General features: G+C 41.6%; 1 protein-coding gene across 1 annotated transcript in view; it reads right to left on the bottom strand.

The window, feature by feature from the left end:
- ST7 (suppression of tumorigenicity 7) overlaps positions 1-5,668 on the bottom strand; it is a 136,643-nt gene extending 130,975 nt beyond the window's left edge. The window contains exon 1 of the mRNA XM_059847149.1: positions 5,386-5,668. Coding sequence (XP_059703132.1) covers positions 5,386-5,536 — 151 coding nt within the window. The 5' untranslated portion in view covers positions 5,537-5,668. The remainder of the gene's footprint in view (positions 1-5,385) is intronic.
- Positions 5,669-13,701: the final 8,033 nt, after the last annotated feature.

Raw genomic sequence — 13,701 nt, 5'->3', positions numbered from 1 at the left:
AGTAAGAAAGTCAATTTCTTAAAATAGTATTTTCTAAAAACCTTGCATTTCCTACAAACTTTGCTCTGTTTCCAGCATCTGATGCTGACTGAAAAAATTAGCTCAACCAAAAAGTCAAGCTGGTGAAGAAATGTCAAAATCTGTAGAAAACAAGTATCATTGTATACTGCATCCACTGGGCATTGATTCAGCAAGTTTTGATATGGCTTTTCCCCCTAGAATCCCCAGTTTTATCTACTGAGATTTGTCTACTTTCTGTTAAAAGTAACATACTACTTTGAAGCATATCATCATCTCTTCCATTAAAAAATTAAAGGGAGAGTTTTGAAGTGTACCATGACATGCTTAAAACAGTTAAAACCTGTTTTACAATAACCTCCTGAATATTAGCCTACAGCAGTAAAAACTGATTTTTGCAAAACCCAAAGAGGCAGACCAAAAAAACCTCTAATATCCAAACCCTGAATGGAGGCTCAGCAGCAACTACAAATGCTATGTGGTGCTGTAAGTGATATAACTGAAGAGAGGGGTTCACAGTTAAGAAAACACTGTGTACTTTAATTCCACTAAGTAGAAAATAAGATCAGTATGTAGTAAATGTTTAATTTACATTCTAAGAAATGCAAAAATTAATGCAAGTGATCTTGGGTGAGTGAGCAAACTATCTATCTGTAACTGATTCTGTGAATTTCATATGCAGGACTGATGCTGACCTTGACAGAAGTGATCATGCTTTTGAAATTTTACTTTCAACAGTCAAATTCTAAAAAATACCCCAAACAAATCTACATGGCACTTGCAGGGAATTACGAATTCTTCCATCTCCTTTGGTGGCATGAGAGTTTTGCTCCAGCTTTTCTGTTGACTCACTCACCAGCACACTCACTTCTGTAGCTCGCACAGCAGATGCTTACAGGGAAGGCCAGCACAAGGATGGCAGATTGCTTTGAAGAAAGACCTAACAACCACCAGCAAGTCTGCAGAACTAAAACTAACTGTGCTGCAGTTCTGCTTAAAAGAAAGAATCTGTTCACTGGTTTACAAACTATTTGAAACTCCCTGGCCTTTGTCAGGTTAATGTTTTCCAGCCCTCATGATTAACTGCACTAGCTTGAATTTATGAAGGGGAACAATACCTCCTGAGCAGCTGTCAAGATGCTATCACAGCAAACACACCGACAGGCCAGGCGGTGGCTTCAGAGGCAGAGCAGGCACTGGCAGCCCCAGCCCCTGCAGCCGTGCCCCCCAGCCCAGGGAAGACACACTCCCAGGTGTCCAGTCCCCAAAAAACCCTTCTGTCCTAAGGGTGGTGTATTACTGCAGCTTGTGCACGCACAGCTCCACACGGCCAAATTATCAGCAGCAAGGAGAAAGTGAAATTACTTAAACAACAGGCAAATGTTTTCTGCTGCTACTTGAATTTGAGACCATGGGAATGAAAAGTTACTTTTTTCTCACACTGCAGCTTATTGGGGCACATTGCACCAGTGTGCAGTATAGATTTGCAGAGTCAGGAAGCACAGAAAGGGAAGATCAGAAAGATGAGATGAATTTTGCTGACAGCAGCCACCACCCTAAGACAGCATAGCCCAAACCTGAGAGGCAAGCTCCATCTCTCCATCTCCTGCAGTATTTCTGCTAACGAAATTACCCTCAGCTTTCCTGCATGGTTTAACACAAGGTAGTTTCATGAGATGGGTCTTTTCCAACTGCTTTGCTTCCTCAAGTCAGTGCAATGCACACACTTGGTGAACACATCTGAGGTGGTCCAGGCTGACTAAAAAAAACCTCTCCATTTTGTGTCTTCTGAGAGATTCTTGGACAAAGAGAAAGTGTTGTTATCATAAATTTACAGGACTTTTAAGATGTTCACTTCACCCCCTGGTTCCACAAACTACAGGGTGAGTGGGGACCTGGTGATGGCCGGTGCTGCCAGCCCTGCTCCACACCAGCCTCTTCCCTCTCCAAATGGCCAGCACATGCACACTGTTACAGATACTGGCTTTAAGAAGTCTATTACCTGATGACAAATCCCACATTAATGACAATTTTAGCTAATTATTTCAGTAGAGATGTCATAATAATAGTTTTTTAAAATTCATAATGAAAAAATATACCTTGTTCCTCAGATAACAACTCTATCCTAGCCACCACAAGGTGATGTAGTCTTGCCCTTCCAACCATGGTTACCCTGGGTCTGCTGACCTCAGGGGCTGGCAGGACAACTTTACTTGTTTCCTTCCATTCTGCAGGCTTATGCTGCTCCCTTCTCTAGCAGCTCAGCCTGTAACACCACAGGGCCTTGCTCCAGCACAGCTGAATAATAAAAATACTCCACAGACACCAACAGAGACAGAATCAGCCCAGAGCTCATACTCGTGTATTTCTTTTTCACACTTTTAGGAAATCAATTTATCTGATTTCTCTACCCTCAGCAAGCCAGAGGTTTCCTCCTGTCTGCCTTGTCACAAGCCAGTCACACTTAATGCTCTGGTCATTAAATCCATCTTTCTGTTGCACTTTGAAAGGATAAATAAAATCATCAGAAACATTTTAACTTCAGTGCCTCTTCCCTTCTTAGGATTTGACTAGAAATCTAAATTCTCATGTCAGGAAAAACAAGCACATTTTTAGAAGAGGTGTGTCTTAGTTCAGATTAGTGTGGCATTCGGAAGTCATGCAAGTGCCAACATGGGAAGAAAATACAGCAAGTTATATAAAATAGGCATGTTTAATTATTTTAGAATAAGATAATAACATCTGCTTCCTCAACTGCTCATTCTGTATTTAATATTTTAGCCTGGCATATTAAATGTCCTCTGTTGCTTCCAGGCTAATGGTATGGTACAACAGTTCAAATTCTCCTATTCATATTTTTATTATTTGATCTGGACATCAAACCTTAAAAAAATTTAAAAAAACCAAAAAAACCCAAACCACATGAAACACCAGAATCAGACTTACCATTAATATTTTTATACGACAGACTAGATTTCCCTTTGGGTATATCACAGTAATGTACTCCACTGAGGACACTGAAATTATGCTTGGCCAAACTTGACATTTGAGCCTGGGAGCTCACTGAAACACAAGGGATGGCCAACATGTACTAATGCTTGGGTGTGCACATCTGTACAACACTGAAAGAGGGAAGAAAGACCCCACACTTCTTACTCAGACTTTCTGATACAAGTGACCAACCACCCTTCTATTTGGTGAAACCATCTGCAATGACTCTGACTGCCAGGGGCGCACAGCTTGCTGCCCTGTCCTAGCCAAAAAGCAATTTAAGGCTGCATGAACACTTGTGATTCCTATTTCACCACTGGATTTGAAGATTTTCAGACATGCAAATCCCAAAGGCTCCTTTATCAGCTGATTCAAGTTTGCTACAAATTAACTAATGCCTGATTGTGAGAAAATTGAGTTTGTCCTCTCCTTCTAGTCATCAGTCCTTGTAATTCTTATTAAAAGGCCATTTCTTTCTCTCTCTCCATGACAATACTGCCTTACTGTAATCTTATTCTGATGTTTCTCTCCAGCCCTTCTCTCCAGAGTAATTTTTCCACTCTCTTCTCCAGCTTTTCCACTTCCTTTTAGAAATACTAACACTAGGCATGGGAAAAAAAAAATCATACAGCAGCAGCAAGCACCAGGTCCTTGCGGTCCATCCCACACACGACACACTGGTCCTTCCTATCATGGCAGCCCACTGTGGGCTCTGTTTAAGGTGCTTGATCTAAATCCTCTCTAAATCACTACTCCATGAAGTACAAACCATACCTGTGGAACTGCGTTTTTTTAACTGGCTGCCTAAGTCTGCCTCTGGTGGTACTGAGAACCAGTTTGTTTGACCTCAACTCACTAATAGATCCAACTTGTTCTGGGAAAACACACAGTCATTTTTTAAACCACCCTACTATTTCTTTATGCCACATAGAAGTTTTAGTAGCAACATTTACATATTTATTTTCACATCACTGAAATATATGTGATTGGTATCACATCATCAGTTGCTGTGGTACTTCATGATCAACCTTAAACTAATGGCAGGAGAATCCAACTGTAATCAGCTAGGGGGACTAGAGGGGGAAGATGATCCACACTAAATTAAATCTGTTTTAATTAATTCACAAATAATTTGAAAAACTAAATAAAACCAAAAATGATAATGTTATTACCGGTAGTAATTTTTTAATAAATTCCATTTAGGAACAGATGATGCATGAAGACCATACTGTCCCTACCATTGTCCCCAGTAACCCATTTTTATCAGGCACTTTGGGACTTTCTTCAGCCTTTCTAAACTCCTCAAAGATTTCATACTGCCATTTTACTTGCATTTTGAGACATTTCTGTAAACCCCAAGATGACTCAGCTGGAGTAACATTTCAAATGACAAAGTGCATCAAGAATTAGTTTGTTTGAACTCGGGAAGAAATCAGAGGGGGTTGATTAGGTCTTGGATGCCTGTGATTTTTTGCAATAGCGAAAATTTTAATATAAAACATTCTGACATTTCTGCTTGACAAGCATGGCCTGCAATGTTTACCTGGGACATATGCATTACATAAACTATTAAGAATCAAGCAACAAGAATTCCTTCCTGTTCTAATCAGAGTGTGGCAGTGTCAAAAGAAACAGGATATTGTCCAAAGACATATTGTGAAAATTTGACCAAAATTGCATTTGAAGTTTATAATTTAGAAACACAATTTATAATTGCCTTTATGCTTAAAGTGAAAGCTGCCTTATGCTGAATCTTTTTTTTTTTTTAATTCTTCTTTGATGCTAGAATTGCCGATGCTTATCAAAAGAGAACAGGCCAGAGGGATGGGTGAAAAATGCTCAGATAATGTTTGAGTTCCCAACAGCAGGGATGCCACATGGCTTACATGTCATCTGCTCCAAAACTAATTTGTCTTGTCCAACGGGGTGGGGGGGGGGGGGGGGGGAGGGGCAAAAATTAAATTATCAAAGTAGATGGTTAGGAAAAATAAGCAATTTTAAGATAAAGCAATAACTGCCCAATCCAGACCGGCTAACAGTACCTAAGTTACTGCTGATTCAGTACAGCAGCGGCGCACAACCTCAGCGAGCCTAAGCACCCAAAGCAAAGTCCATTGCAACAGCGATAATCTTCCAGCGAACTTACACTCATTATTCATTATCACTCAGAAAAAGTAGTTGAGATCGGATATTTATCAGAATCACAACTGAAGTTTTAATCCTGGTTAATAAGAACGCTTGAGTACAATATGGACAGTACAAACGGCTTAAGCCGGGGCTCCAGCACCCGAGGGGGCGGCGCTGGGCGCTCCCCCAAGGGCACCCCCGGCTGAGCCGCCTCCGGGCAGGGCAAGGGGGCAGATGATCACAGCCTACCTGTGGTTAAATTGTCATTGATCTTCAGCGGCACCCTTAGGATGTAGACGAGGAAGAGCATGATGAAGAACCACAGCGTCCAGAGATAAGTCCAGGACCAGACGATGCAAGACTTGAGCTGTTCCAAAAAGCCCGTCCCAGCTTCAGCCATGTTTTTTGGAGAGAAAAGAGGAAAAAAAAAAAGGGGGGGGGGGGAAGAACAGAGTGTGGGGGAAACCAGCGCGAACGCTGCTCTCTGCTGCCACGAGCTCTCAGCGTGTGTTCGTGGGATGGTTCAGCCCCCTCGCCGGCCGGGCCGCCTCTCCCCCGCCCGCCGCACGCACCGCCCGCCGGGCGCTGCGGGTGCCCCCGGGCCGCTGCCGGCTCTGCCCGCCGAGCCTCGGCGAGGGCTGGCCCGATAAAATGGACTCCTGCGAGCTCCCCTCCGATCCAGCGGGTGGGGACGTGCTGCGGTGGCAGCGCCGGACCTGCCCCCAGCCGAGCTCGGCCGCGCCCCGCGGCTCGGCCCCTGCGCTCGGCACCCCGGCCCTGCCCGCGCCCGCCCCGCCGCGGGAGCGCCGGCGGCTGCGGGGCACGGCGGCGTGCGGCCACAGCGGAACGGGCCGGCAGGAACGCCGCGCAGCTTTCCCCCCACCACGTCTTGACGATCTTGAACAATGATTTCTGGCGGCATTTTCACCGCGCAACAGGAGTTTAAGCCTGAAAAGGGCTCGCGTAGGATGTTTTTCTGCTGTTGACTCCTCTGAGCTTCTTGCTCAGAACAGGCACAGAAGTCCCTGCGTGCGTGTGTTGGTGGGTACAGTGCTCAGAACAGTCCTGAACTGCAAAACTCTCCTTCTTGGAAGATAACTGTATGGCGCAATAAATGGGTGGGAAGGGACCCATATCTACTTCCATCCCCCCTGCCAGGGGCAGGGAAGACACCCACTAGATAGGTGTCTCATTCAAGTAGTGTCAGTAAAGCATAAACTTCACGTCAGTAAATTGTACATTTGAGAAATACATTTTGGTTATTCCATAAATGAGGTGTTTATTAATGAAACAAGATTTGACAGCAGAATGTGATAAAAATTCAGGTCGGTAAACACGGCTGATCCCTGCCTTTTTTGGTGTCACACAGCTTACAAACATTTAAGTAAATATGCACCACATTCTGCAATTTGCTTGGATCTCTCTCCTGTGTTTTCACAGTCTGTATCCAGTGGGATAACACTCTCCAGCATCTTAAGAAACAGGTACTATTTATAAACTACTGCCAAAAGAAAAAAAAATCCCTGAAAATTTCTCCCCTGAAAATTCTCTGGTAGTAACCAGTCCGACCTGAGATTTTCTAGTGTGCCAAAGAAATAGTCATCACAGAGAAAAGCATAGTAGCTTTCCTAGAATGTTTACAATTACAACCCAAAAACATTAAACAGAAACAAATCTGTAGCTGTACAAGTTGCAACCTTCTCATGGTGGTGAAGGCAGGAAATTTGTTCTTCCAGACTACTGCAGGACTAGAAGATAAATGAACACTGGCTGTGTCTTCTGCGTTTGATGGTGACAGGATCTTCTGGTTAAGGGACCACGGTCCCCTTATGAGAATGTTGGTGCAGGACTGACAGAAGTTTTTCTTGCTAATAAATTGCAAAACTTTTAAAATTAGGATATACAGATCAACTACATAAAAGGTCATTTATAGTTTAATTACATACCAAAGAAAACCACATTTCAAATTTTTCAGCTTCCCCTTCCAATTTTAAAGGGAAGAAATTCTTAATACATTAGGTCACATCTAAAAAACCTCAACCTTATTCAATCATGCAGCTATTTATAAATCAAAATATTCCTCTCACATTTTCTTGTGTATTAGGAGAAGACCAAGGCAGTAGGAAATTTTTCAATTTATAAATTTTTCTCTATATTGTTTAATTTTCAGTGTATTAGTGGTTATCTTAAAAAATTGACTATGACCAATTTCTTTTATGTATGAAAGATAGAGATGGTGTATAGGGCTTTTCCAAAGTTTCCATTTATAAACAAGTTTTCATTCTATTGTCTTTTATTGAAAGGCAGGAGGGAATTGTGTTGGTTCCTCCAGTTCTCTTTCTTTATATCTCTTGTATTACTAGAAGATCAAAACACTATGAACTCTGCCCAGTTAAAGCACAGTTATTAATTTTATGCCTTCCTTCCTCTAAGCACCATTGCTTCTTCTTCTTCCCCTGAAATTACAGAAGTTATTAATACTTTGCAGTCATGTTATGCATTTCAATTCTAGATCCCCAGTATTTTTACAGTGAGCATAAAGTATTTTAAAAAATAAGGATTTCTCATTGGGTGCTATACAAAGAAAAAAAATGGCAAAAAAACCCCAAACAACCAAACAAACACAACAGCAAAAAACAGTGGCACAAACCAAACCAAAAAAACAATCAAACAAAACAAACAAACAAAAACACCAATCCCCCAAAACCCTAAAAAAATCAACATAACAAAAAACCCAAATAAAACCCCCCAAAACTCAGGAAATTAAAAGCATGTGTCCAAATTCAAATGTTTGTGTGAGGTGACAAGCAATTATGTGCTGGATATTGTGACTCATGACTAGCTTTGTGCATTCATATGACAAATTACATTTCTGCTGTTTGTTTTAAAGAAGCACCTAAGCTGACACTCAAGGCAAGTTCAGTGTTCAGGCTCTATTTAACACAAATTATCTCTTGTCTCTCAGTTCTCTTTGAATGAATTCCAAATAAATACAAAGCCCTGAAATATGCATTTTCCAAGTCAGAAGCAAACAGTTCAGTGCTATGAAAAGACACCATTTTGAGTGTCATCTGGCTTAGGCACTCATTTGCTAAGTCAAGATATGACAGAATACAGCTGAAGTGAATCATTGGACAAAAATAATTTTGGAAATAGTGTTTTACCTTTCTGCTAAGATTTTCCACTCAATTGTCACTTGTTTCTCACACAAGGCCTCAGTTCCTACCTCAAAATAATACCTGTAAGTGCAAACACTATTAATTTGTTTGCCATAAACCCAGTTCAGAGTTTCTGATTTCTCATATGACTGTTGATGACTTTGCTAAATGAAATCAGGAAGCAGAAGCCATGACAGTTAGTACATGAGGTACAGTGAAGTTTTGCTTCTTTTCAAAAGAAAGACAATTTCTTGAGCTTGGGACCTGGCAAATAAGAAAGAATAGATGGGACCACTGAGGAGCAAAAGTCCAGTTTGAAAATTTTGCCCATGCAATCTTTGTATGGGTCCAAAGTAGTCCAAGATCCAAAGAAGCAGAGCTTTTAATGTTTGGGTGTTTTAGTAAACCTTAAAAAAATCTTTTGTTTGATAATTTCAGAGATCAGAATGAGAGACCTTTTCTAGGCCTATAATGTGTAACCCTCTTGGAACCTGGCTATAAAATAAGATTGCATTGAGGTGTTGGCAGCCAAAAGATGGCCAGGCACAAGGACATTCAGCAGGGGCAGAAATGAGACCTACATGAGCTCCACATATATATGTGAGCACTGGGAGACATTGTCAGCTTGGTTCAAAGGAGCCAGACATCCCCCTGACCTTCAGCTGATGCCTCATTAGCAACTGAATCCCCTTAAGCAGCGTTATGTCCAACACATTTAAATGCAGATATACATTAAACAATGTACATGGGTATGCATGCCTATGTCCAGATGGGGATTTACATCCACAAAAATACATATGCATATAGAGCACCTATAAAGTGTATCAGCTGCATATTAAACAATACCAGGGTTGAACTGGAGATGGCAGTATAAACTGGAATCAGCAGAGGTTGAGAAGCAGTGTGCCAATGTGAGTGAAAGCACTGGAGGAGAGTTCATGGGATCCCGTACACAGAACTTTTCAGACATACCAAAGTCTGCATAAAATGCTGTAATCACATACCAAAAATCTGTCTTCAGCTAAAGTACACACAATCCTTAGTCACAATCCAGAGAACTGCAAATATGCAAAGAAACACTGAAATAAAATTTATGCTTAATTAACGATTTAATAGATGTATTTTTATTCAAAAAAAGATATTGCAAAAAAAAAGTATGCAACTACAGACTTAACAGTGAGCCCAGGCTGAAGTTTCTGTTCCCTATTCTAAAAGTGGGATATTACAGCATTACAGCAATCATTTTCTGCTTAAAGACAGTAATATTTAAAAACATGTCACGAGTACTAATGAAGAAAAGTCAAATATGCCTTGAGCACCTCTTGTCAAAAAGCTCAAAAAAATTGTCTCCATTATTAACAAAATGTTGTCCATAGCTGTGGGTACTCTTCCAGAAAACAGGGCGCTGTATCATGTGTCAGAGTAGTTGGATGGGAAGAAGGAAAGCCTGCCTGAAAGTTGTTTTAAGATCTTTACTGACGAAAAATTCAAACAACCCACTGCCCTAATTGCAAGACAAGTAACAAAGCCCAGGTTAGAACTGGCTAAGTTAAGAATCAGATGTCAGTGCAAAGAGAGGGCAAAGGAAGGTGCAACTCAGAGGAGAGTTTCAGTATTTTTGGGTAGTGTTCAAAATAATTCATTACCAGAAAGAAAACCCCAACCAAATTCCAAAAAGAAAAAAAAAGAAAAAAAATCCAGACATGTTTTCTTCTGCTGCTTTTTTGCCTAATTACATTTTTTTCCCTTAAAAATGAGATGGGAATTTCACCCTGACTCTCAGCACACTTAGGCATCTAGGTGGGGAAGTGCCCCAGACACACACATTTGATAGAGCAAATTGTTTGGGGTTATTTTAAATCCATGGAAATTTCCCCAGGAGCATTTACATATCTTTGCGAAATGGACACACGCATTCGTTGAGGTATGTTAGTAAGCTTCTCTGTGAGAGGTGGTGGGGCATGACACGTCCTATTTGTACAAGATGGGACGTGCTTAGGATTCCCAGAGGAGTCATGCGAGCTGCCAGGCTGGCCCCTGGTCAGAAGGGAGCTCTCCACGAGTCAGAATCTGGCATCTGCAGCCACACATGTTCTGTACGTCACGGGAGGCTGTGGGAGAAACAGGGAGGCAGAGACAGATGGCAGAAAGCCCGGAGGGAACCAGCACTGCTTTCTCCCTCCCCTACTGAGGTCGAGGAAAAGGACAAAAGCTCTGCTCCCCATATCCATGCCTTGGACTGAAGCCAAACAGTAAATCTACTTTTTTTTTTTTTTTTTTTTTTTTTTTTTTTTTTTTTTTTAAAGGAGTTGCATTTGTGGGAGATGTAGAAGATATGGCCTTTTTCACTGATTGGTATCTTGACCTTTTTCTTTTAAGGAAAAATATGTTCAGTGTGATCTTCAGTTTAGTGAGTGCTGATATTATATTTAATGAAAAGGCATTTTAAAGTGAGGCAAAAGGTCTCAACTCCTTCCATTTGAAATCTGCAATTAGCAGAGTGTAGCTTTTTTTTTTTCTCTAGCATTTGCAACACAGCATCTTTACCTGCTCTGTAATGGTAGTAGCAGAGATATCCACTAGCAATTACATTTTACCTAATCTCTAGAAATTCAGAGGACAGAAACAGAGCAGTCACAGTGCTGGATCATGTACAGGTAATTATAGCTGCCTGAGGCTGGCAATGATTACAGAGGACAAAAACAGCTCTGCCTGTAGGCAGGAAGGGATTGAGCAAGCCATGGAAGCAGGTAGCATCTAAATGGCATGTCATTTACTCATACCACAGCTAGATTTGGCTCCCAAGCCAAATCTTGTTAAACCTTTGCAAAATCAAGGACCAGAATATCCTTTTGCCTTGTCTGATGCAGTTATTTTCTCATTTGCTTGCTTGTCTTGCCTTTCCAGCCCCATCTAGTATACCACTGCTGAGAAAAACTCCCTCAGAGCCTCTTCTTCTTACCATCTCCACAGATGAAGGTCCCTATAAGCTTGTCTTTAAATTTAGAATACAGAACAATTGTCTGTCTTACATATTGGCTTCATCACATCCTACTTTCTTCCCTCCTTTGCTCTTCAGTTTTGCTTGATCTGTTCTCACTGGGTCACAGCCTTCTTTCTTGTGCACCCAGCAGTCATTCTTCAGATCCAAATAGCTTTTTCACAGCATCCTTTAATTCAGTCCATCCTGCCTCCCCTTTTAGTAGTGATGCAATCACCATACCACATTACATTTAAGAAAGCCTTGTCAATGACCTTGATGTAGTCTGTTAAGGAGAAAGAGTTTGGAAAGGAAAAATCATGATGGCCATTTCTCAAGTCTTCTCAAGTCTCTTGGCTGCAAAAGTGACATTTTATAGCAAGCCCTTGTCTTTAAAATAATTTTGTTCAGTTAGAAGGACCTGACAGACCCTGCAGCATGTCTCAGGCCCATTGTGGGCAGGTGATGGGTCCAGGAGAGAGAGAATAAAGCTCTCCACTGGTACAGAGCCCAGGGCTGCCCAACAACCTAAAACAAGGCTGAGTGTTAATTGTTGTTGCCAATGGCATATCTTGAATTGAAGTGGGATGCTCATATTCACTACCTGAAATAATTTTGAGAAGGAATTTTATGGAACATCATATCATAGAATTTGGGTTGGAAGGGTCCTTAAACATAATCTACTTGCAACCCACTGTCCCACCTTCCAGTAGATCAGGATGCTCAAAGCCCCTCTACAACTTGGCCTTGAACACTGCCAAGAAATAGGGCATCCACAACTTCTTTGGGCAACCTCTTCCAGTGCCTCACCACCCTCACAGTAAAGAATTTCTTCCTAATATCTAATCTAATCACTAATTTTATTGATTACACAGTAGGCCTTCCTTCCCCTCTTAATCTCTCCCCTCTTCTACATCTTTCAAATAAAGATCTTTAGCCAAACTCAGGCCTAGGTGAATTCTACTTTATATCTATACTTTTATATAAAATTTTTGTAGTTCAGCCTCCTTCTGATTGTGAAGAACACAGAAGGGTAAGGTGATGAAGTCACCTGGTTGAGAAGATTTTTCTTCCTTCTCACACCTGCTAATGTTAGTAAGCACAATATAAAATGACTTTCTCCATTACAAATTACTGCTGGCTGGTAGCCTACCTATTATCTCTTACCATGCAGCTCTGAATTTACTGCACAGCCAAGTGTGATTGGACAGCTTAGCTGAGACTGTCACAGATGAAGGAGTGAGGTGGGTGCCTGCAGCCCAGGAAACACGGGCATTTCTCACACAGGCCACCCACTTGTTGAGAACAAGATGTGTTTGTACTCCAAGCATCTGGATACCTGCAGTCTCATTATTCAGTACATATCCCTGGCTCCATTTACTACCTATTACTGAAATCTGCTATAGATATAGTATTACTCATTCCCTGATGGGTTCTTTCATGATACTTGTCCTGTGCTCTCCATCACAGGACTGCCACATGATTGTAGCAAACCCATCAACTGCATTGAAAACCCACTGTTATAGATAACCTTGGAACCTCTTTTACCAGGTTTTTACTTTGTTGGTAACTTTCATGATTCCTAGAACCATAATCCTTGATTGTGACAGTGCCCCAATTGCATCTGCTACTGCCCTGTTTCTCAATGTTTTCATCACCTGTGTTTTGACACCAGGCACTGGGTTACCACTCTGTCAGCAGCTACAACCTGGGTAGCAACTTTACTATGTCTGAGAGGACCTTACCAGGAGGGTGCAGTATCAGGTAGCTGGATTTATTCCTTGGGAAATTATATACTGGCACACTTCATTTACATTCAGATGGAGTAACTCTCGCCACATCAGCTGCTGGTAGGACTGCAAGGCACACTGTTTCCAGCTGAAAGAGCTAAGGAGAGGTGGACAAGTTCTTAAAGAGAACATGATAGCTCACTGAGTTTAGTCATGAACTGGGAAAAGACACGTACTAATTACTGATTAACAAATTCTGTTGCACCCAGAGACTCAGTCTTGCAGAAACCTTTTCCTTGCACCAAAGCCTTGGAGTTGGAGCAGCACTTCAATTCTTTGTGAACATACGGCATTTATTTCCTTAGTAGCATCCTTCAGGTATAGCCTTTTGCAATTGAGCTGGCTCCTGGCACCAAGGACAGCTAAAGAACCTTTCATACTCATACACGCCTACAGGAACTTTTAAACAGGCTCTTGAATGACTCACACTTTTCTGATACTATAGAGGTAATTCTAGCTAGCTTGGTGGAGGAGATCTGTCCCTGCACACATTGAGTCATATGGAAAGTGCTTGCATGGATGTTAGACCAGCAACCTCCAGTTTTCACCAGGTGAGATACACCTCAGAGCTTGTCAGCTGACCGATCATTGATTCCTTTCCCTTTCCATAGAAAAAAGGCAGGAAAGCAGCATATTA

The sequence above is a fragment of the Haemorhous mexicanus genome, chromosome 5 (genome assembly GCF_027477595.1).
Source record: "Haemorhous mexicanus isolate bHaeMex1 chromosome 5, bHaeMex1.pri, whole genome shotgun sequence".
NCBI classification, from domain to species: domain Eukaryota; kingdom Metazoa; phylum Chordata; class Aves; order Passeriformes; family Fringillidae; genus Haemorhous; species Haemorhous mexicanus.
Note: the sequence above shows the minus strand (reverse complement) of the source record. Positions and strands in the feature narration are given on the sequence as shown.